We start from the raw sequence: 23562 nt of genomic DNA, 5'->3' as shown, positions 1-23562 counted from the left end.
CCTCCGTCTGGGGCAGCCACAGCACATGGGTTCCCATTCTAGCAGTTGGAGCACGTTGGGGGACCCAGGATAGAGTCCCACTGCCCAGCTGGGAGCAGTAAAGCCTGTTACTACCCAGTAGTAAAGCTGCCCCATCTTCAGACCCACCTCCCAGGGTTGCTGTGATGGTGCCATTCGCATCATGGCTGTCACCAACGCTGGTACCTGTGGGGTCCCGCACTCACGCTCCTTCTCCCGCCTCTCTTTTGTGCAGTTTTTCGGCAGCTCAACACAGCCATCGCTGTGTCTCAGATGTCCTCAGGCCAGTGCCGCCTGGCCCCCCTCATCCAGGTCATCCAGGACTGCAGCCACCTCTACCACTACACGGTCAAGCTCCTGTTCAAGCTGCACTCCTGTGAGTCCCCCAGCCCTCCTGCTGCCAGCGGCGGGCCCCCAAGGCTCAGCTGAAGCCCCAAAGGGCTGTGTTTATGTAGCTTATGTTGATCAGCATGTACTGTTATCAGAAATGAAAATCAAGAAATTAGTTAAAAGTAGCCAATAATAAGCTCATTATCCATTAACACAAATAACATACTTGTTATGAAAAATCACTATTTTCCAAAACGAAAAAAGACTTAGTGAGAAGAGTGGCCTAGTTTTACGTGTCTCTGGCTCTCTTGAATGAGCGGGCAGCCGGCCTCTCACCTGCTTCCCTGCTCCGTCTGTGTGGACCCGGTGGACCCTCTGAAAGGGTCTTGTCCCCAGACCCACTTAGAGAACTGCTGGCCTAGGGTTTGTGAGCTATTCAGACATTCGCCCAGGGCAGATGCAGGTCTGAAAGTGACTTCACGGGGCGCCCCAGGGCCAGGCATGCGCTTGGTTTGCAGTGGTTGCGGGATGTCCTTCCTACTCACCATTTCCTTTTCTCCCCTCACTTGGAAAGTCGAGAGCTAACCCCTCAACCCGGGTCTCATCCCACCCTTCTCCCCACGGGTGGGAGGGACCCAGTGGTGGATGATGGTGATCTCTCTGATCTATGATGGTTTCTAGAACGTGGAAGAACAGGGAGGGGAGAGGAAGGGAGTGAATGTGCAGTCTTCCTAAGCCACAGAGCAGTGAGCAGAGAGGAAGTCCGTTAAACCTGTACCGCCCGCAGGTCTCCCGGCAGACACCCTGCAAGGCCACAGGGACCGGTTCCACGAGCAGTTTCACAGGTACCAGCCTGGGCAGCGCTGAGGCCCGGCCGGGAAGACACTCCGTGGCTCCCAGCCACGTGTGCTGGGGCTGCCCAGCCGGAGCCCGGCTCCTCAGTGACCTCCCCCTGTCCATCCCCTGCAGCCTCAGAAACTTCTTCCGCAGAGCCTCGGACATGCTCTACTTCAAGCGGCTCATCCAGATCCCCCGGCTGCCCGAGGTGCCTGCCGCCTGCCGAGCTGCAGCCCTTGTTCCTGCCCTGGGCTCTGGGCGCTTTGAGGATTCCGGGCGCCCAGCAGGGACCCCACGTGGGCTCTGGGGATGGTGGAAGGAGGGCTGCCTGTAGGGGAGGGGACGCTGAGCAGCTCCCACCCGCTGCCCCTGTAGGGACCTCCCAACTTCCTGCGGGCCTCGGCACTGGCCGAGCACATCAAGCCTGTGGTGGTGATCCCTGAGGAGGCCCCCGAGGACGAGGAGCCCGAGACCCTCATCGAGATCAGCACAGGGCCCCCGGCCGGGGAGCCAGTGGTGAGCTGCCCCCATTCCCACATGGGGTGTCGGGGAGGGGTCTGGCTCCCTCCCTCTGCTCCCTCCCGCTCCTGGCCTGGAGGGCCCAGGGGAGTCAGGGTAGGGGTCACCGTGCTTTGCTATGGCAGGTGGTGGCTGACCTCTTTGAGCAGACGTTTGGACCCCCCAATGGCTCAGTGAAGGATGACAGGTGAGGGCCTGGGGAGCTGACTGCTATTGCGGGGGCTGGAAATGGCTTCACAGAGCTGTGGTCAGGAAAGGGCACAGGTTGGGGACACAACTTGAGATACCCAAATCCCGAGGGGCCGCTGATGAGAACACCAGTTCCCGTGCCCGGGTCTTCTGATTTTCCTGGTTGACTGAACTTGAATACCAGGACTGTGTGGGTCTCAGAAAACTGCCCTCCTGACCTCTCCTCAGGGACCTCCAGATCGAGACTTTGAAAAGAGAGGTAGAGACGCTCCGTGCCGAGCTGGACAAGATCAAGCTGGAGGTGAGGGGCATGGGCGGAGGTCGGGCCTGGGGCTGTGGGGCTGCCCCCACCACCAGCCAGGCCAAGCAGGGCCCCCACGCCCACCCCCACACCCGTCCTGCCGCTGCAGGCTCAGCGGTACATCTCGCAGCTGAAGGGCCAGGTGAACACGCTGGAGGCTGAGCTGGAGGAGCAGCGGAAGCAGAAGCAAAAGGCTCTGGTGGACAACGAGCAGCTCCGCCATGAGCTGGCCCAGCTGAGGGCTGCCCAGCTGGAGGGCGAGCGGAACCAGGGCCTGCGCGAGGAGGCTGAGAGTGCGTGGGCCCGGCCGGGGCGGGCGTGTCCCCACGTGAGCGCCGCGTCCCGAGGTGTGGGCGCCGGGCTGCTGGGGGCCTCTGCCATGTTTGGGGATCACGGCTTGGCCTCTCACCTGCAGAGAAGGCCAGCGCTACAGAGGCGCGCTACAACAAGCTGAAGGAAAAGCACAGCGAGCTCATCAACACGCACGCCGAGCTGCTCAGGAAGGTAGGCTCCAGGCCAGCCCTGTGGAGGCAGAGCTGGCCCGGAGGAGGGGAGTCCCCAGTGGTGGCAGAGCATGAGCCTATCCCCCGCCTGTGCAGAACGCAGACACAGCCAAGCAGCTGACAGTGACACAGCAGAGCCAGGAGGAGGTGGCGCGAGTGAAGGAGCAGTTGGCCTTCCAGATGGAGCAGGTGAAACGGGAGTCCGAGATGAAGGTGCGTCCCCTGTGTGCACAGGGCCCCAACCTCGTCAGTCTCAGCAGCCCCGCTCTGGAGTCCCCGGCAGCCCTACTGCCTCCGTGACACACTGTCCTGTTCCAGCTGGAGGAGCAGAGTGACCAGCTAGAGAAGCTCAAGAGGGAGCTGGAGGCCAAGGCTGGGGAGCTGGTGCACGTGCAGGAGGCCCTGAGCCGCACAGAGCAGGTGTGGTGGCTGCTGGGCAGTGTGGCCTCCCAGGATCGGATGGGACAGAAATTAGGGACCTCTTTCCTGTGAACTGGGCCATGCCTAGATGCCACTAGGTTGGCTCAGAGGGGCCCTTGGCAGTCCTGGGGTGTTGCTCTGACCCAGCCCTAGGGGGGATACACAGGAAACAGGACCTGGCCCTGGCCCTCAGGAACCTCTCAGCCTGAGAGCAGGGGATAGTGAAGACACGGCCCTAAGGAATTGTCTGTCAATTTGCGGGGGGGATGCGGGGGCGGGCAGGGCCCCTGGAAGCCTTGCTCACATGCCAGGTGTTAACAGAGCGGGTCAGAGCTGAGCTCGAGGCTGGACACGCTGAGTGCAGAGAAGGACACGCTGAGCAGCGCCATGCGGCAGCGGGAGGCTGACCTGCTGGCAGCCCAGAACCTGGTGCGGGAGAAGGAGGAGGCGCTGAGCCAGGAGCAGCAGCGAAACTCCCAGGAGAGGGGCGAGCTGCAGGGGCGGCTGGCGGACAAGGTAGCGGGCCCCCCACCCTGTATAACAGCTAGATTGAGATAGAATTCACATACCACATAGCTGACCCGTTTAGAGGGTACAAATCAGTGGTTCTTCATATGTGCACAGGACTGTACAAGCATCCACCTTGTACTTCCAGAACATTTTCACCACTCCAGAAAGAACCCCTTATCCAATGAGCAGTTAGTCCCCATTCTCCCTTCACAGTCCCCACCACCAGCCCCTGGCAACCACTAATCTCCTTCCTGTCTCTGTGGATTTACCTATTCTGGACATTTCATGTAAATGGAATCACACAATATGACTGGCTCCTTTCACTCTACATGTTCCCAAGGTTCATCCATGTGTCAGTACTTCCTTCCTTTGCATGGCCCAGTAATATTCCGTTGTATGGATAGACCACATTTTGTTAATCCATTCTTCAGTTGATGGAGGTTTGGGTGGTTTCCACTTTTTGGTTATTGTGAATGCTGCTGCTTGAACATGTGCGTACAAGATTTTGTGTGAACGTGTGTTTGCATTTCTCTTGGATATATACCTATGAGTGAAATTGCTGGATCATATGGTAATTCTGTGTTTAACTTTTGAGGAACTGCCAAAGTGTTTTCCAAAGTGGCTGTGCCATTTTGCAGTCTTACGAGGAATGTATGAGGGTGCCAGTTTCCCTACATCCTTGCTAACGCTTGTTACCATCTCTTTTTTATTTTAGCCGTCCTAGTAGATGTGAAGTGGTGGCTCACTGTGGTTCTGATTTGCATTTCTCTAATGGCTAATGATGCTGAGCATCTTTTTACATGTTCACTGCCACTCATATATTTTTGCAGAAATGTCTGTTCAGATCCTTTGCCTATTTTTAATTAGGTTGTCTTTTATTACTGTGCTGTCCACTCCACTCTTGAGGGAGCAGCCCAAGCACTGGGTGGAGTGGGGCCTCTCCTCAGACCCCTGTCCCCAGCGAGGGTCTCACCTGGGTCGTTCCTGCTTGGCTGGCTGTCCCTGAGGCAGGATCTCTAATTTGCTTCTCCCTCTCCCACCAGGAGTCTCAGGAGCAGGGGCTACGGCAGAGGCTCCTGGATGAGCAGTTTGCGGTGCTCCGGGGCACTGCCGCTGAGGCCGAGCGCATCCTGCAGGACGCTGTGAGCAAGCTGGATGACCCCCTGCACCTGCGCTGCACCAGCTCCCCGGGTAGGGCTGCTGGTGCAGGCACTCGCCCGCCCTGAGGGAAGCAGGCGGGAGGGTGAGGGGGCCTCAGGCCAGGCACCCCCTCACCGCTGCTCCCTGTGCTTGCAGACTACCTGGTGAGCAGGGCCCAGGCGGCCCTGGAGGCTGTGAGTGCCCTGGAGAAGGGCCACACCCTGTACCTGGCCTCCAGATCAGGTGAGAGCAGAGGGGGACTGGACTGGGACAGGACTGAGGTCACCAGCAGTGGTGTGCTGGTTCCATTGGCCATTGCTGCCTCCTTCCTTGCAGGGGGTTTCCCACAACAGGCCCCTCTCCAGGAAGCTGAGCAGGTGCCCCCAGGAGCCCCGCCCTATGAGCCTGGGGTCACACAGACCTGGGTTTGGCTCCTGCCCTGCTGCTTTCCAGCTGCATGACCTTGGCCTAGCACCTTCTCCCCTTCAGGCCCTCCCCTCCTCGTCTGCAAACTGGGGTTCAGGTGTCTGTCTTGGGCTTGCTGGGCAGCCTGTTGTGAGGCGTCAGCCAGGCCTTGCTCCATGGCAGCAGCGTTAGGCTTCCGTTGTTTTCCTCCCCTCACAGATGCCTCTGCCCTGGTGGGAGCCCTGACCCAGTTCTCCCACCTGACTGCCGACACCATCGTCAATGGCGGTGCCACCTCCCACCTGGCCCCCACTGACCCTGCTGACCGTAAGTGGGCCTCAGGCTTGTGTCTCATGGGGTCCTCATGGTGGACCAGGGAAAGATGGGGGCCTGCAGACAGGTCCTGGCGTCAGATCCTGGGCTGGGGTCTGTGTGTGGGAGCTTCTTCCAGGGTCCTTGGGCACGGGCCCCCTCACATCTCTCTTGCCCCAGGCCTGATCGACACCTGCCGGGAGTGCGGGGCCCGGGCCCTGGAGCTTGTGAGGCAGCTGCAGGATCAGCAGGCTCTGCAGCAGGCCCAGCCCGGCCTGGTGCGGAACCCCCTGCAGGGCATCCTTCAGCTGGGCCAGGTGAGGTGTGCAGCCACGACACTGAGCGTGGGCCGGGGTCTGGAGCCAGGGCAATGGGCTGGGGTGGGGCTTGGGTCCCCGACTTCTCTGCACCTTTCTCCACTATGGCTGAACAGGGGCTCGTGTGCAGAGCCTGCATCTTCAGGACATGGGGCAGGGACAGAGCATCCCCCCAGAGCACTGCTGCCCACCCGTCTCCCAGGCCCCCGGTGGGGTTGCTAGGGGTCGAACCCACACTGTCTGACTCCTGGATGCCCTCCTCCCCCAGGAGCTGAAGCCCAAGAGCCTGGATGTGCGTCAGGAGGAGCTGGGGGCCATGGTGGACAAGGAAATGGCAGCTACATCCGCAGCCATTGAAGACGCTGTGCAGAGGATCGAGGTGAGGACTGGGGTGCGAGGCGTCCTTCAGTTCCTGCAGGAGCCCTGGGGGCTGGGCTGAGCGCGGGCTGTGCCCACCTCTGCACTTGGTCTTTGTGGAAGGGACAGATGGCCGCTGCAGGTCAGAACTGGCAGGGCAGGCAGGTGGCCCTGGCTTTTCCACCCTGAGCTCTGCCCTCTCCTCACCAGCTCAGTGGCTGTTCTCAGGGGCTGGTACTGTGCCAGTGTTCCCTTTCCCCAGCACTGCCCCCTCTCATGCTGCCCCCCTCTCGCGCTGCCCCCTTCTCGCGCTGCCCTTCTTGCAGCCTGCTCACAATGCTGTCATTGGGCGTAGGACATGATGAACCAGGCCCGCCACGCCAGCTCCGGGGTAAAGTTGGAGGTGAATGAGAGGTGAGCCTCCCTTCTGCCCCCCAGTACATTACGAGACAGGTTCTCCACGGCCCTCCTAGATCCATCGGGGTTCTGCCCTCCTGCTTGCTTCGTTCTCTGGAAAGAAGGGCTGGAACAAGCAGAGCTGGACCCACCCTGCAGGCCCACCCTCTGAGCACCTGCTGTGGCCAGGCCCTGCGATTGTCCACATAGAGGCCAGGCCAGGCTCCCTGCTACCCACCCTCTGTGGTTTATGGGGCCACACTGCAGATCCTTCTCTCTTCCCCCCAGGATCCTCAACTCCTGCACAGACCTGATGAAGGTGAGTGGCTGAGTGAGACACCAGGACAGGCTCTGTACCTGGGAGGGCTGCTCCGAGAGTGATATGTGTCTTGGTCTTGGCAGGCCATTCGGCTCCTGGTGACAACGTCCACCAGCCTGCAGAAGGAAATTGTGGAGAGTGGCAGGGTGAGCTGAACCACCTGCTGGTCTGAGAGGCCGTCCCTGGCTGGGCGAGTGCCAAGCAGGCCACACAGCTGGGCCAGCGAGGGACAGATTCCTGAAAGGGCCATGACCCAAGAACACTCCAACCTGTGGCTGAAGCCGACCACAGGGCTCCTTTGGGCGTGAGACTCCTGAAGTGTACAGAGTGATGAGATGACCCCCCCAATGCACACCACATGCCCAGAAATCACAGCCAAATCGCCCCACGGCCCAGGGATGCGCCCTTGTGGCTGGGGTGAGGGGAGAGGGCCCTGTGGGGATCCCTTGCCGCCTGTGGTGTCATTGACTGATCCGCCCTGCCCTCCTTTCACCACTAGGGGGCAGCCACACAGCAGGAGTTTTACGCGAAGAACTCGCGGTGGACGGAAGGCCTCATCTCTGCCTCCAAGGCGGTGGGCTGGGGAGCCACGCAGCTGGTGTATGTCGCCCCAGGTGGGGGGGCAGCAGGGTCTGTGGTGCTCACGTTGTGGGGAGGACCGTAGGGGTGGCCGGCTGTCCATGAGGTCAGAGACCCAGGCCCTGCCCGGCTCCATCCCCAGGGAGTCAGCTGACAGAGTGGTGCTTCACACGGGCAAGTATGAAGAGCTCATCGTCTGCTCCCACGAGATTGCAGCCAGCACAGCCCAGCTGGTGGCAGCCTCCAAGGTGAGGCTCCGTGCTCAGCCTTGCCTTGCCTCGCCTCGGGTTACTCAACTCCTGGCCGTGGTGGATATGCCACACGTGGAGGGGAGACCATGGGATGGAGGGCGAGCCCAGCAGGCCCCCTGACTCACCCCCATGCTCCCCAGGTGAAGGCTGACAAGCACAGCCCCAACCTGAGTCGCCTACAGGAGTGCTCCCGCACTGTCAATGAGATGGCCGCCAATGTGGTGGCTTCTACCAAGTCAGGCCAGGAGCAGATCGAAGAGAGAGGCAAGTGGTGGGGCCCTGGTAGTGGCTGGGTTGGGAGTGAGTGCCCAGACACTTACGCCCTCTCTTTGGCCACAGACACCATGGACTTCTCTGGCCTGTCACTCATCAAGCTGAAGAAGCAGGAGATGGAGACCCAGGTAGGGTGCCTCTCTTGGGTGCATGGCTGGCCTCTGGGCCTGTCCGTCTCTGAGGGCTGAGCTCCGAGAAGGGCCATGCTGAGTGGGGTTGTGGGTCTGCAGGTGCGAGTCTTGGAGCTGGAGAAGACGCTGGAGGCAGAGCGTGTGCGGCTGGGGGAGCTACGGAAGCAGCACTATGTGCTAGCCGGGGTGGTGGGGACGCCTGGCGAAGAGGAGCCTGGCCGGCCCAGCCCTGCCCCCCGCAGCGGGACCTCCAAGAAGCCACCCCTGGCCCAGAAGCCCAGCGTGGCCCCCAGGCAGGACCACCAGGTGCCAGGCATCAGCGCTGGGGCAGGGAGGGGGTTGATGGGAGGGCGCCTGGGAAGTGCTGTCCTGGCCTCTGCTCCTGGGTCTGTGGGGCACGTGGCCATGGGAGAGTCACAGACCACTGAGAAGCCCCAGCAGGAGCAGAAATGCTGCACCAACAACATGGGGAACACAGCAGGTGGCAGGGCCTTGCTCAAGGGGAAAATGCAGGGGCCAGGAGAGGTGGGGTGTATGGGGGCCTGGCCATGTCCACTGAGCCCCTCACCTTTGACCCCTGCAGCTCGACAAAAAGGATGGCATCTACCCGGCTCAACTTGTGAACTACTAGGCCCCCAAGGGGTCCAGCAAGGAGGCTGGCGGGCAGGCCTGGGCCTCACATGGCTTCCCTGACTTGGCCGAGGAGCCTCCAAGGGGTCCAGTCGCCGGCCGATGGCACCAGCCCCCACACCAGGTGCCCAAGCCCCCTGCCCCACAGCCCGGATCAGTGTCCCAGAGGCCCACAGCCCTTGCTGAGCCCATGGGATCTGGGCTGACCAGGGTGGTTCTCCTAGACATGCGTCTATTTATCTGCAATAGGAACTGTGAGAACAGCCAGGACCCAGCAGGCCTGAGCCACAACTCTTCAGGAAATACACGGAACATTCTCAGTATTCCGAGTTAGACCTTTTCTGTATGAGTTTGTTTTCAGCACACTGGGAAGCAGGGCCTCCCCTGCCTTTTGGATTCAGGGTCTGAGGTTAGAGATGAACAGAAAGAACAGAGTCCGTGCTAGCTGTAGGGGACGCGACATAAACGTCACCTGTTTATGGCCTTGGGGCACTGATTCCATGGAGACGGGACGTGGTGCGACCTCAGGCAAAGCAGGATGTTCCAGAGCAGGCTGGGGGCATCCCCCCTTCCTCCCTACCTCGCTCTGGGGCACCAGCGATGAGAGTGCGGAGGGGGAGGGCGAACGCTGGATGAGTCCCTTGTCCAGAGGGAGGGGCAGAGTCCGTGCTGCCGCCAGGCAGGCAGGTGCTGTGGCTGCGCACCCAGCCCCGGCGCAGGTGCTGCGTTCACCCCTGGAGTCTCTGTTACCCTTCAAATCTGTGGTGATTCTCCCGTTTCGTGTTTTTCGTGCCCCTGCCCTGGTGACCCAGTTCTTCCTGCTCCCCATTGCCCCCTCCTCCCCCACGGTGATTTCTAGCCCTCCTGAAGGTGGGGCCTTGGCCCTGGGCTTCTCCAGCTCAGCTGGAAAAAGCCCAGAAACCAGGAGCTGCCTGCCTCCGAATCAAGGGCTCCTTGTGCTCCACAGGAAGGGGCTGCCCTCAGGGAAGGACCGCCGCTCTGCCCAACAGCCCTGCCCTAGTCAGAGGATAGAATGCATTCCTTGGGCCCCACCCTCTTTGGGGAGTCGGGGGGGGGGGGGGGGGGGGGGGGGAACCTGACTGGGAGGACAGGACCAGCTGCTGGGTCGGACGAACCCCCCCACCCGGCCCTTAGCCGTTTGCCTGTGCTCTGGGAAGGCTGCCCGATAGCAGCCACGGTCTGGAGACAGCACAGGAGCCAGCTCTTTTGCTTTGCGTTTATTATTCCCTTGTGTTGATGAGTCAGATTGGCAATAAAACGCACTTTGACTGTTGTCATCACTGCCCCACAGTGAGGGGCTGGGTCTGGGCTGTTCATTTCTCCGGGGCCAGGACACTGGGTAGGAACCACTGAGTCGGACTCTGCAGGGAACAGACTTCTTGCGACCACAGAAAACCTTGCTAGTGCTGCTTCTGGTTCTGCCAAGAAGTGTCCCGGCTCGTCTCTGGGAGGTTTATGTGACTCAAGGTCCTGGGAGGCCTGTATGGTGAGTCGTGGCTTTTCTCTGCCACCCCAAGTCTACCCTCTGAGGCCACCGTGGTTCCCAGCCAGAGGCCCCCGTGCTTCTTGATGCCCCTCCCCTAGCCCTGCTGGAAATCACTTTGGGAAAGGGAGGAATGACCGCTACTTGTGCAGTTGAGAATTTCACATATATGACCTTGTTGGCAGTGACCCTGAATCCTGGCTGCTCTGGACTTGACGGTTGTGGCCACACACACTCTCTCTCTTTATTAGGGAACTTAGGTGTCCAGGTTCCCGAGACCGAGCAAGCACCCACTTTCCCCAGGAGCACACTGCTATCCCCTCCCCCGGGAAGGCTCCACACTGGCTTGCTGCGGCCGACGTGCCCTCAGAAACTGCCCTCCCCCCTCCCTCCAGATCACCAGCATTTGTCGAACAAAAGGACTGTGCAAGTCAGGGGAGAAAGATCAGCTTAGGCGCTCCCACCGAGCTGGCTCCTGCCGTGTGGACTCAGACAAGTGTCCACTCCCTGGCCTCGGCTTCCTGAAGGACGCAGTGGGGCCGCCCGGCGCGGCCTGCCTCCAGGGTGGTTGTGAGAGGCGCTTGGGGGCAGGTGTGACAGTGCTTGGACTGTAGTCTCCACAAACAGGACGGGTGCCGAGATGGAGCAGGCGTCTGGTGCTTGTTTGTTAGGGAAAACAGCTTCAGAAAGTAGACTTCAGAGCAGACGGCTCTCCCCACCAACTGCAAACCAGTGAAAACTGGCCTGAGTTGACTACACTTAACGGAGCCAAGGAAACCTGACTTAAGTCCTCAACGAGCAAACCTTTAACTGGAGACCCCAGAAGAGAAGCCTCGGGGTCTGGTCTTGCCACACCCACCTGCCACTTTAGCTCGGGTCAGGCACTGTCCCTCCCTGGACCTTCCCACGAGCACTGGGGCCGGGAGGGTGAGAGGCTCAGATGAGGCTGGGCTCGTGAGGAGCCACCCTCACCCTCACCTTAGCACCCTCATGCCTGGACTGCAGACCTGGCTCTAAACTTCCTAGCGGCCACTGGGAAGAGAAACGACCAGATAGAGATTGTCTGAAGCAAAAAACAAATGTGCTTTCTCAGGAAAAGCTTCCCTCGTCCTGACGGAAAAGCACAGCAGTGTCTCCTGCGCGTCATCACTGACGTGCCGGGCACGCATCCCTCGCGGAGGCAACAGCGATGGGTGAGCTTGTGCAGGGCTGCTCATGCTCCACCGATGTGGGGAGGAAAGTCCCTCCCGGGGCCTCAGGCCCTGACACACAGCTGAACTGAGGGGCAGACCACAGGAGGAAGGGTGCCCCTCAGCCTCGAGAGGGAGGCAGCACCTGGCTTGGTGTGGTGGGGAGGGCAGCCCTTGAAACACCTGTGGGCACGTCCCCAGAGCAAAATGGCAGCCACTGAATTCTATCATTTACTTGAAACAAGCAGAGAACGTCCTAACTGGAGTTTCTATCAGCTGTGCAGCACATGGTGGTGACCCTGTGGACAGCCAGGGAGGGAGAGGGCAGTGGGCACCCTCAGTCCCCCACTTACAGGTCCCTGCGACCCTGAAGACAGTCCTCTGACACAGGAGGAGTGTACTGCTTTCTGCCCCTTACTGACATTTATGACACTATGATCAAAGGGAAAAGGCCCTGCCCTTAGTGCTGGGGACCCTGGACAAGCAGACACTTTGGCTGTCTCAGGGGGCTTTAAGATTGGCTCTGAGCTAACATCTGTTGCCAATTTTTTTTTTTTTCTTCTCCTCAAAGCCCCCCAGTATATAGTTGTACATGCTGGTTGTAGGTCCTTCTAGTTGTGGCATGTGGGACGCCGCCTCACCGTGGATTGATAAGCAGTGCCATGTCCACACCCAGGCTCTGAACTGACAAAACCCTGGGCTGCTGAAGTGGAGTGCACGAACTTAACCACTTGGCCCCGGGGCCAGCCCAGGCTTTTAACTTCAATAGACAAGCCAGCTCGCTTCACTGTTGAAACTGGATCACTGATATTCTAGAACCAAACCCATCACCAACGTCCCAGGTAAATAAATGACAGCGCTGTTGTTAACAATTCTCTCTTTATTAAAAAGGGTCCTACAGCTTTACAAACACAGCTCAGACGTGGCCCTGCAGAGATGGCGAGGCCAGCCTGGAGGCCCCTGCACCATGTCAACATCGAGCTCACACGTTTGGCTGCGCCCCGTGCGGGCTGCGGGCACCCCGACAGCGGGGCACGTGGCAGAGGTATCGGGTGGTGGCACCGCACTCTCAAGATTCACAGAACATGGCAGGCCCACCTGATTGGCATGGCACTGAGTCCTGTACAGCTTTTAAAAAGACAATTATGACACAGAGTTCAAGTCCAGGAGAACTGCACAGTAATTGAGTACAAAGTTTGGTGGCCTTGCCCGTGGCCCGCTGGGACAGATGCCATTTGAGCTCTGCCTTGATTCTGTCACCTGGGTGGCAGCCAGCTGGGTGAGTGGTCACAGGCTGGGGCCAGGGGTTCACCAATGAGCACACAGCCCTTTTTTGCCAGCAGGTGGGGGGTGGCCTTCCCCCCACCCCCACGAGCCCTGGGAATTCGGCACGTGTGGGTGAGAACCCAGAGGGGAAGGAAGAGCCTGGGGCGCTGCCAGAGGTCTGAGTGTGCTGGGGCCCTCTAATCTCAGGGGGCGGGCTTCTCCAAACCCAGCTGAATGCTGCTGGCATCCCTGCCCCACTCGTGTCCTGAGGCCCAGCCAGCCAGGGGCAGAGAACACTGGCTAAGAGGATCCTGGCTCAAGGTGGGCAGACTTTTCCTCCAGCGGCAACAAAACAATGCAAACAAGCCCCTGTGGAACCTAGAGCCACCAAGGGTGGTGGCAACAGCAGCTGGTAACAGCCCCCACCGCCTGCCCGTCCTGAGGCCCACAGGGGAGCCACGGCCGCCCCTCACTGGCACCAGGTGAAGCTAAGGCACAGCACGGGCCGCGGTGCGACTGGGCACTACTTCCAAGAAGGGCACTGCATTCACTTCGTGTGCACTTCACTCTGCTCAGAACAGTATGTGCATTTTTATAGTTTCCCTGAATGGTCTTGTGTCAAAAAAGTTTTCTTTGCCAATAAAAAATAGGAAAATTACACATGTAGTAAAAATATGGGGGGAGTATTTCTTCATAGAAACCCTCAGGGCTGGCTCGAGGCGGAGGGAGAGCAGGAGAGCCCGGAACATCATCTGCTGTGCAAAGTCCAGCTCGGAGCCATCTCCTCAGGGCCGGCCGCAACTCGCCCGGCGAGGCCGTGGCAGTGGGCCAAGTGCAAACTCTGCGTGTGGCTTTGAAACACCCACGTTCAGGAGAGGAGGGGGTGACTGACGACCACCCCACACAGATTAAGCAAGCACCTTCCGGGCTAGCCCACCCAACCAACCCGTACCAGGGGCTGCGGCGGGCGGCGGGCTGGGACACACACAACTGTCTTTTGAAAACAAACCAGAAATGATGAACCATGCTTACTAGATAAAGCTGCAACAGGAGGACCACGATTCTAAACAGGAACGGAGGGAGGCTTTTTCCTCCAAACTCGTGAGTTCATCAACACTACGAGACTTAGAAATGATACCGAGAACGCAAACCAGCGCAACCACAGGGATGCCAGGCGGAGGCCCAGCACACACAGCCGCCTGGGTGTACACGACTGGTTTCTACGTCTACTTACCACTGACCTACAGTTCTAAAATCAGATGGACATCCCGGCCCAGGGCACCAGAGCCCTTGGCAGAGCACCTGGTCCTCGAAGCCTCCCCAGTGTGTGCGGAACCCCGGCCAGCAGGCGCAGGTGAGGGAGCCTCCCAGGAGGCCGAGGGCCACTCACTGGAGGATGAAGCCCGGCTGGTGAGGCAGCCGGGGTGGGGGTCTCTGGGGGAGAGGTGGCGGGTATGGTGACACAAACTGTGTGGAGAATCCTTGGGGCGGGGGAAGGCCCACGCGGGGGGGCAGGGGCGGGCACTGTGATCCTGGGTACGGAAAGGCCTGTCCTGAGGCCAAGGCGGCGGTAAATGGCGTGGCTGACCGTCCTGCAGGCACCAGGGGCGGTGGGGGTGGGATGCGCCGAGGCACGACTGACGGGGGCCCGCTGGCCTCCGAGGTGGAGTAGGGCAGGGGGGCAGCAGGCACTGGTTCGGGCACCCTGGGGGGCAGCGGGGCCGGAGCTGGGGCCTGCGGAAGTCTCTGCCCCTTCAGCACCATCTCCTGGAGCTTCTCAATTTTAACTCTGCGCATGTGGGCCAGTTTCCGCTTGCTCTGGTAGACATCGATGAAGGAGTCGAGAGGAAGCTCTCCATCGAGAAACTTCTCTGCCATGTTCTGGAAGCAGCAGGAGAAACCCAATTACAGGGAAGGTCAGCTGTGAGGGAAGGCGCTCCCTCACTACCCGGTGCGCAGGGAGAGGCAGCACCCAGCTTCCTCCCAACACCTGTCCCCTTCTGCTATCTGCCACCGCTCCATGCTGCTGTCCTCAGTGGGGGCTCTGCCCTGGACAGATGGGCTGGTCATGCCTACCCCACCCTCCCAAACCACAGGCCAGACAGGCAGCAGGCCGTGGGGAGAGCCAGCCTTAAGACGAAGCCCCGAGCTGCTGGCTCTCCCGGCCCGGAGAGGAAACCACTGCACCCAGTTCTGACCCTCCTGCGTTAAACCAACTGGAATCCAGTGTTTCCTTCCTTCCACCAGCCGCATCCTGACAGACTGGCCCCGTTCGGAGTCAGCAGGACAGAAATTTGCTCGTGCCCATCAGGGCTCCCGCCTAATGGCGATGGTTAATTAGACCAAGTAGCCTAACTTGGTAACACGCTGCCAGCCCTGATGCGCTACAACTGCGCAACTTTCAACCCTTACTCATTTATCACTTAGTGAGGCTCCAGCCTCAAGAGCCCAGCTGGCCACATCCCACAGGCCCTGCCCCCACCAGCTGACTCAGAGCGAATGGGAGCTCAGCCACTGGCACCCACAGGACCAGTGCCAATTCACAGGGCAGCGTGCATCCCTCACTTGAGGACCAGACCTCAGCTTGGCACTTTCTCTGACCACAGGCCAGGCTGCCCAGGCTCACGTGCAGCTTACACACGCGGGAGGCACCATCTCCTGGCCATGGAGATGTGGCACTCACTGTCCCCGAGGGAACTGGGCCCAAAGTGGCCAGGACACGGGTAACTGTGCCCTGGGCACTCCACCAAGGCTGGCTGGCTTTACCTCGGTGTCTTCCTCGATCTTGGCCCCTTCCGCCTGAAGAAGTGCTAGCAGGGTCTCCAAGGAAGCACTGCTGGACTGCTTATCTGGAAGAGGAGGCGGCGCGATGAGAGGGGCACGACCCCCAGCCCTTCAAAACCTGCTCCTCCGCCTCCTTCCCTCCCCTGCCAGAGGAGGAGTGCCTTGTAACTGGAAAGGCACTAGGAGAGTCAAACCTTCTGAGAGCTGACTTTCCAGGAAGCTGAAAGTGAAGTAAGGCTTAAACTCCAGGGGAGGAACAAGTGCACGGACCAGCGTGGGCACTCGGGGCTGCACATGCATCAGCGCGCCGAGCATCAGCGCTGCCCTAGAGAGCTGTACGGAACACCCCGTTACATATGTCCCTTGTATTTCTGAGTGATAACTTACATAAAGCATACACGTCATTAAGTGTATCACCTGATTTTTTACATATGTCTAAACCCCAGCAACCAGCACCAGCTCAGGACATAGCATATTTGCAAAGCTCCCTCAGGCCCACCCCCAGCAACGCCCCCCAGAGGGAGGCCCTGTGCCGACCTGCACCACCCTGGAGTGCCACCCGGTCCTGAACCTCACACAAGCGGCATCACAGTGTGTGCTCTGCGCCGGCTTCCTGCGCTCACACCAGGTCTCTGATCTCACCCTAGTGTCATATGAATCTGTCTGAGTCAGCAGCTGTCTCCTTCACTGCTGTGTCCATTGTGTAAATATCACAACTAACCCATCCCTCTGTAGCCTGTCGTCTACACTGTTTCCACATCTGGCTGTCAGGAATACAGCTCCAATGACAATTCTTGTGCATCTTCTGAGAGACATAAATGCGCACTGCTGCTGGAAACAGACCCGGAGTGGAAGTGCTGAATCCCAGAGCACGCACATCTCTCACGTTAGCAGGGACCGCCAAGCAGCTTTTCCGAGGTGGTCTTACCAGTTTACACTCCTACCAGCACTGGGCAGTGCCAGCCTTTTCAACTTTATTCACTCTGGTGGGCACATTAAAGTCCATTTTTGCTGCCTTTACGGAGACAATGAAAGGGGATTTGGGCATCAGAAGTCTCTGTAAACCTCTCTGCAGGGGGTAATCTTTAACCTTCTCTAATCTAAGTCTCTTCGAAAGCAATCCAAAGTATGCAGGACTCGAACAATATCCAACTCCACGCTCTCTTCAAAATGGCTGTGAATCAAAGTGTGACATTAAAATAAAATGTTCCAGTGAGGAGTATTTTTCAGAGTTAATTCTGAGGGCTAACTTCACAAGATAACACATTTGTTGAACCATAATTCAGAAAACTGCCTCTTTCCTAATGCTGTTTGGAGAAGGTGGAGTCTTATTTAAAAAGTAGTTAAGTCTCTTTTCTAAATTGGTGACAATTCTAAATATAAACCATTTCTTTGTGGCAGTAATTACTGTCTTAATCTGAAATTTTCTCATAATAATATTTCTTTCCTGGTAGTGCAACAGCTTGAAAATGTGTCCTTCCCTCAACTCTTTATTCTTTTTTTCTTTATTTTTGTTTTTTTGGTGAGGAAGAGTGGCCCTGAGCTAACATCTGGTATGTGGGCCACTGCCACAGGGTGGCTTGATGAGCAGTGTGTGGGTCCGTGCCTGGGATTCGAACCTCCAAACCCTGGGCCACCAAAGCAAAGCATGCAAATTTAACCACTACACCACCAGGCTGGCCCTCAACTTTTTATTGTTGAAAGATCACCCTAAAAAAGTTACCTAATTTGGTCTTCTTTATCTGATAGGCTTCAAAGAGAACCTGAAGTTCCTGGTATTTTTGGGTCAAACGTGCTTTCAGAGCATCCAGTTGGGGCTGGTACAAAAGGTTTCCTTCTGCCAGGCTCCGGTTGCTGGCCAGCGTCATTTCTTTGTTAAGCTGAACGTTCTGTGTCTGCAAGGAACACACAGGATGATGAGAACCAAAGTGTGTTAGTTCATAGGCAAGTCCCCAGAGGTTCCCACACCCCACGCCCAGGAGCTGCCACATCTGCTTCCGTTTGGCTGTGTCTCCAGGCTGGGCCACGTGCGGGGCAGCCATTCCCAGCCCCAAAGACTCCAGCCTCTCAGATTTCTAGTTTGGACACTGCCCCCTATTCTTAAACAGTGAGGCCACTTCCTTTCCAACCAGTTTGCAAGATGGGCTTTGTCTTGTGACCTGTCGAGGCTTTCGCTTCAGCAGCTGCGCCGTGCCTGGAGTTCCTTACTCCCGCCACTGTGCTTGCAGGAATAGACAGCTATAAAGATTTAGGGCTAGATTTTTTCAAAACAAGTTCCTGCTACTCCAGAGAGTTAAAGAATCGCTTTTATCAGAGGAGGACCAGTCAGTGCAATGTCAATTCAGGCTTAACACTCAGGCTTACAGCTCAAGCACGAAAGCCTGAGGCCCCAGGGATGAATTCCGTTTACAGGATCCTGCCCTCGTCCCTCCCCCACCCCAGCACCAGCTCTTCCTGGCTGAGGGGAGGGCCTCATCTCGCCAGCTCCTGGCCAGTCCCTCAGTGAGGCTGACCCAAGGCTGGGCAAGGGGGACTTACTTGCCCAACAGGGTTTCATTCTCCAAGTGGGGACGCCCGCCTGGACGTCAGGAGTGAGCGGGAGAAATGGAAGGTCTGAGAAAAAGGTAAGGAGCTCCTAATAAAACTTAGCAAAAGTATATTAAAGAAAAACCAAAAAACACAAGGCATCCGTGCCATGTCCTCCAGCTCCCCTTTCACTCACCTTGATCGGCTTCCTCCAGCGCGGCCTGCCCACTGCTCACATTCTGGATTTGAAGTTTCAACAACACACAATTCCTTCCCCACACATGCCCGCGTTTTTAGGAGCTCTTCTTCACCCCGACGCCAGGCATCTCGTTTTTCCCCTTAATATTTCCTACCACCGCACCCAGGCTATTTTCGCTGCTACTTCCTTCCTCTTGATAGTTTGAGTGTAGATTCCTGGCTGCGCTGCCTCTGCTCTGCACCCCTCCCCCCAGCCATACCCATTTGTTGCTCATGCCCAGTTTCCAGCACACTCATAGAGGCGTGTGCACACACACACACGCACGCACAACTTAGTGAAGGAAGAGAACAAAGGGAAAGCCCTTGGATGGACGCCTCCACCAGGAGGCCCTGACCACCAGGCTGGGGGCTCTTCAGCAGACACATAATCTCTCTCTCCACACAGATGAGCTGGGTGCAGGGCCTGAAAGATTAGGCCAGCTCAAAACAGAATTTAAATTAAGGATTTACATTAAGATAGAAAATTAAGCCTCTAGCTCAACACTAAAATTAGTGCAGTAGAAATAGTTTCTGTTGGGGGCTGGAAAGACTGAGTTTAAACAGGGTTTCTGCTATCTCGGGGTTTCGGAAGGGCCCTAGGAGGGGGCTCCCTCACTCGCTCCCCGCCTCCCCCTTACAGGGGCTCGCCCTCCATGTGCACTGTATCCCGAGGTCCTGCAGGAGAGTCTTTCCTTCGATTGTTAAGCCATTTAAAAGAACAAACAAAAATAAACCATTGCACAGCCACTCTGGAAGACAGCTCAGCAACTTCTTTTAAAACTAAACATGCAACTACCATATGACCCCGAAATTGTACTCCTGGGTATTTATCCCAGAGAAATGAACATTTATATTCACACGAAAACCTGTACGTGAACGTTCAGAACAGCTTTATTTGTAACAGCCAAAACCTTGAAGCAACCCAGGTGTCCTTCGGCAAGTGAATGGTTAACCAAAGTGAGTTCCATCCACACCAGGGAACACTACTCAGCCATAAAAAAAGAACCAACTGTGGATACACATGGCAATTTGGATGAAGCTCCAGGGAATTCTGCTGAGTGAAAAAAGCCAACCCAGAGAGTCACATACTCTATGATTCCGAGTATACAACATTCTTGAAATGAGAGAATTACAGAAATGCAGACAGATTACTGGCTGGGGGAGGGAAGTGGCTACAAGGACAACATGAAGGATCTTCGTGGTGATGGAATGTTCTCCTGTTCCCTATGCTGACTGTATCAGTGTCGCTATCCTGACTGTGAGAGTGGACTAGAATTCTGTAAGATGCTGCCATTGGGGGAAACTGGGTGAAGATACATACAGTATCTCTGTACTGTTTCTTCCAATGGCATATGAATCTACAATTATCTCAAAATTCAAAGTTTAGTTATAAACAAACCAACTGCTGATGAGATCTTTTCCTCCCACTGGTCTCATCTGATGGATGAGAAGAGGGCAGGGGTTGGAGGCCACAGTGAAGACCTAGACGCCTGCTCCCAGACTCACTGCTCTGTGCACGCGAAATTCTGACTCAATCAATTCTTTGTTCAATAAACATTTACTGAGCAACTATTATTTTCCAGGCCCTGAGCAATGAGTGGAACATGAGCGCTTCTGTCCTCACCTAAACTCAGAGTCAGCACAAATGGAACCGAACTTGCCATGCCCCGATCTCTGAGATTCAGGGTGACCTGTTCCCACTCGCCCCGTCCTGAGAATAAATGGAACTCTTCCCTCCACAGGCCTCTGGCACTCAGGTCTGCTCTTCCATCCGGCTCCTGCTCATTGTCAGGCCCAAGCTTAATGCCTTGCCCTCAGAGGCCTCGCTGACCGTCCTATCTAAGCTGGCAGTCACCCTCTGTCACAGCACTCCTTTCTGTCCTGCCACTAATTGCAATCAGTGAATATCAAATCTGGTTTCTTGCTCACTGTCTCCCCCACTGGAATATTAATGACATAGGCAATATCCTGTCATCTGTGGCGTGCCCAGTACCGAGCACATATCAGCCACTCAGCATCCACCGAAAGAGTCAGAATGACCCTTCCCCACCCACAAAAAGCCAGTCACTTGAGATCAGGTCCGACAAACAAGGTGGGTAACAAAATCGACAGTGAAAAAAAAAAAAAAGAAGAGCCGTGTTTGTCAAGCAATAACTGCCCCCAATCCTTTCCGCAACAGGCAGGCTCCCTTGACACAGTCCTTTGAGCCTGAGTCTGTCGGGGAGTCTCACATTAGATCTAAGGGTAATTCCGAAAGCAGGATTTCTCCAAAACTCTTAAGCAAAGGCAGCACTGTAAGCTCAGGTCTCCCAAGGTGACCGCAGGAAAGGCACTGGCACCCAGAGAAGTGCATAATCCTAGCACGCTGTTAAATATGACTTTACAGCAGTGGTTCTCAACTTCAGCTGCACGTCAGAATCACCCGACAAAATCCCCAATACCCAGACCAACCCCATAGCAGCCAAACTCTCTAGGAGGGGCCCAGGCACACTTCTTATTTGTTTTTTTTGGTGAGGAAGACTGGCTCTGAGTGAACATCTGTTGCCACCTTCCTCTTTTTTTTCCTTTCTTTCCCCAAAGCCTCAGTACATAGTTGTATATCCTAGTTGTAGATCATTCTAGTTCCTCTATGTGGGACGCTGCCACAGCATGGCTTGATGAGCGGTGCATAGGTCCACATCCAGGATCCAAACTGATGAACCCCGAGCCTCCAAAGCAGAGCATGCAACCTTAACCACTTGGCCATGCATGGACATTTTTTCAAAGCTCCCCAGGCGACTGCAACATACAGCTAAGTGTCCCTGCCTCAGTTTCACAGTATAATACCTCCGCAAATAAATCTTATTCTCGTAGGGTCTAAGTCGGTCAAAACCCCCTTCTTCTCCATGCTAGAAAGTCCTAGGAGAGAGTAACCCAAGGAAGCACAGGCTACAGTCAAAAGGAAGCTCATCTGCACAGGATGCATAAAGGCAAAGTCGAAGTCACCAGCCAGCAAAAGAGACCAAATTAAAACTTCAACTGATGACCATTATGCTGCTGTAACTTTTTATATCCTTTGGATATTCAGATTTTTTTTTTTTTTTTGAGGAAGATTAGCCCTGAGCTAACATCTGCTGCCAATCCTCCTCTTTTTGCTGAGGAAGACAGGCCCTGAGCTCACATCCGTGCCCATCTCCCTCTACTTTATATGTGGAATGCCTGCCACAGCATGGCGTGCCAAGAGGTGCCATGTCCGCACCTGGGATCTGAACTGGCGAACCCCGGGCCATGAAGAAGCAGAACGTGGGCACTTAATCGCTGCGCCACCGGGCCGGCCCCCAGATATTTTTACATAAATAAATATCAGTAAATTCTAAGCAGCCATGCAGGGTACACCCACAGCACTCTCCAGGGGGACAATGGTGGCAGGGGAACACGGCCGCGGGGCCACGGCCAGGACACCTGCGCTGAGGTGGGGAGGAGCGTCTTTTCTTAAGCATCTGATAAAGCTCTTCCAACACTCCTATGGGCCCCGTACACACCTTTGATGCTGCATTAGATGTAGAAAAAGACTCTTTCCTTCATAATATTCCCTCCTCTTGTTCCCATTGAGGAAAATGGGGAGAAACACGCAGCCTGTTCTATCATTTTTTTTTTAAAAGATTGGCACCTGAGCTAACAACGGTTGCCAATCTTTTTTTTTTTCCTCCCCGAATCCCCCCAGCATATAGTTGTGTATTTTTAGTTGTGGGTCCTTCTAGTTGTGGCATGTGGGATGCCGCCTCAGCGTGGCCTGATGAGCGGCGCCACGTCCGCGCCCAGGATCCAAACCGGTCAAACCCTGGGCCGCCGCAGCAGAGCGCGCAAACCTAACCACTCAGCCACGGGGCCGGCCCCTGTTCTATCATTTGCAAAGCGAAGGTGAGCTGGGCAGGATGGGACTCAGGGCCCGTCCTTAGGGACAGTGTACACCACACTCAGCAAGGCCCAAGTGCAGCCACTCTGGGTGACACACAGCCCCACTCTCCACCTCCTCTCAGCTCGATTCCAGCCTCGACGTCTGTGACCAAAGCTGTACAGTAAATCTGAAAATGCCGGCAGAGGCCCCCCCGTGTTCTAGGAGCCAGGTTTGGAGCCAAGAGGTCCCTGAAATTGAAAATAGGGTCCCAACCTCCTGACAGTTCTCTTGACCGTTTTTCTTAACCATAGAGAAATCTTTTCAGGAAACAATCACTCTGTGGTAAGGAACCATTTTTATAAATGTACTCAGTTTCACTTCAGTTTCTTTTTCTGCTCATATCAAAGAAAAACAAGAGGCATGATAGATGGCAACATTCACATAGGACCCCATTTATACTGCTACTTCCGCCCAACTGTCTACGCGCGCAGAGAGCTGTCTAGAAGGATGTTCACTCCAAGTTAACAACAGCAACCTCTGAATGGTGTGATTTTTTTTTTTTACTTCCCTCTACTTGTACATAGCACTTGATTCATTATAACAAGCATGTATAAATTTACAGAATGCTCATTTTTTAATTAAAAAAAACCTGTTAGATATTAATAGAACCAAAAGGGCAGAGGCTCTAGGGAAATAAGCTGCCTTTGTTTTAAAAAAGAAAACAAGGTATTTTATACTCACTTGTCCAGGCAGAAATGTGGAGACCCTTTTGTCTCTCGGGATGCTTGCATCCAAATGTGAAGTTCTCACAGAATGTACATTCTACTGCAAATGCATGTCATTATTTATTTATTTATTTGGGGTAGGGGAGTGTGGCAAAAAATAAAGCTGGCAAGAAAGGAGACAGAAACTCCCCTCTGGATGACACATGCAGTGGTTACAGATGAGAGGCACCCGAGACAGGGATGGGAAGTGGCCCGCGCCTGCTGGCCAGCCTGGGTCAAAGGTTTGGGCTTGCAGGGGACGTTTTCCAAACCAGACGCTTCTAAGATGTGAAAGTCTGACTCAAGCTGGCCGGTCTGGCTCCTTCATCTATAATTATAATGGTGTCCTCCTAAACAATATGGCAGACAGATGTGTCCACATTTCCAAGCTGAATCTTGCTATGGCAGAGTACTCAAGGCGGCCCCTTACTCCCTCTTACATATCATATAATCCTTGTCATAACAAAGTAAACGTCAGCACTGCATTATGTCAGCGAATTTCAACAAACAAACGGAAATTCTTAATAGCACTGGAAGGCCTTTAAATGCTCAAAACGGAGTCAGTGCTCGGCATGCGGGCGGGGCACTCGGGGCACAGGTGCTCCCTCTCACCTGCCCCTCCCCGCCCCAGCCCCCAGAGGGCCCGGCATTTACACAAGGTAAACAATCACATTTTA

General features: G+C 56.1%; 2 protein-coding genes across 4 annotated transcripts in view; one reads left to right on the top strand and one right to left on the bottom strand.

The window, feature by feature from the left end:
* HIP1R (huntingtin interacting protein 1 related) overlaps nucleotides 1-10035 on the top strand; it is a 29091-nt gene extending 19056 nt beyond the window's left edge. Inside the window, exons 8-32 of one of the 2 annotated variants that reach the window (XR_011505313.1) lie at nucleotides 254-394; nucleotides 1136-1193; nucleotides 1318-1393; nucleotides 1561-1701; nucleotides 1830-1891; nucleotides 2122-2194; nucleotides 2304-2487; nucleotides 2610-2698; nucleotides 2794-2910; nucleotides 3016-3117; nucleotides 3439-3633; nucleotides 4671-4818; nucleotides 4924-5010; nucleotides 5392-5499; nucleotides 5665-5801; nucleotides 6070-6180; nucleotides 6514-6572; nucleotides 6843-6873; nucleotides 6957-7019; nucleotides 7373-7487; nucleotides 7595-7700; nucleotides 7844-7967; nucleotides 8043-8104; nucleotides 8207-8413; nucleotides 8691-10035. Coding sequence is in view for 1 of the 2 variants with exons in the window: in XM_044775969.2 (XP_044631904.2) it covers nucleotides 254-394; nucleotides 1136-1193; nucleotides 1318-1393; nucleotides 1561-1701; nucleotides 1830-1891; nucleotides 2122-2194; nucleotides 2304-2487; nucleotides 2610-2698; nucleotides 2794-2910; nucleotides 3016-3117; nucleotides 3439-3633; nucleotides 4671-4818; nucleotides 4924-5010; nucleotides 5392-5499; nucleotides 5665-5801; nucleotides 6070-6180; nucleotides 6514-6572; nucleotides 6843-6873; nucleotides 6957-7019; nucleotides 7373-7473; nucleotides 7595-7700; nucleotides 7844-7967; nucleotides 8043-8104; nucleotides 8207-8413; nucleotides 8691-8738 (2630 nt within the window). In the remaining variant the exon portion in view is untranslated. The remainder of the gene's footprint in view (nucleotides 1-253; nucleotides 395-1135; nucleotides 1194-1317; nucleotides 1394-1560; nucleotides 1702-1829; nucleotides 1892-2121; nucleotides 2195-2303; nucleotides 2488-2609; nucleotides 2699-2793; nucleotides 2911-3015; nucleotides 3118-3438; nucleotides 3634-4670; nucleotides 4819-4923; nucleotides 5011-5391; nucleotides 5500-5664; nucleotides 5802-6069; nucleotides 6181-6513; nucleotides 6573-6842; nucleotides 6874-6956; nucleotides 7020-7372; nucleotides 7488-7594; nucleotides 7701-7843; nucleotides 7968-8042; nucleotides 8105-8206; nucleotides 8414-8690) is intronic. The other variant, XM_044775969.2, reaches the window with a different exon arrangement.
* A 2258-nt stretch (nucleotides 10036-12293) lies between these two features.
* VPS37B (VPS37B subunit of ESCRT-I) overlaps nucleotides 12294-23562 on the bottom strand; it is a 26087-nt gene continuing 14818 nt past the window's right edge. Inside the window, exons 1-4 of one of the 2 annotated variants that reach the window (XM_070515936.1) lie at nucleotides 18204-18366; nucleotides 17205-17376; nucleotides 15464-15546; nucleotides 12294-14578 (exon numbers count right to left, since the gene is read on the bottom strand). In XM_070515936.1, coding sequence (XP_070372037.1) covers nucleotides 14084-14578; nucleotides 15464-15546; nucleotides 17205-17349 — 723 coding nt within the window. In that variant the 5' untranslated portion in view covers nucleotides 17350-17376; nucleotides 18204-18366 and the 3' untranslated portion in view covers nucleotides 12294-14083. Of the gene's footprint in view, nucleotides 14579-15463; nucleotides 15547-17204; nucleotides 17377-18203; nucleotides 18367-23562 lie in introns of those variants that run through there. The other variant, XM_044775971.2, reaches the window with a different exon arrangement.

This window comes from Equus asinus, chromosome 8, assembly GCF_041296235.1.
Source record: "Equus asinus isolate D_3611 breed Donkey chromosome 8, EquAss-T2T_v2, whole genome shotgun sequence".
Taxonomy (NCBI): Eukaryota; Metazoa; Chordata; class Mammalia; order Perissodactyla; family Equidae; genus Equus; species Equus asinus.
The sequence above is the reverse complement of the archived record's forward strand: the minus strand, read 5'-3'. Positions and strand labels throughout refer to the sequence as shown.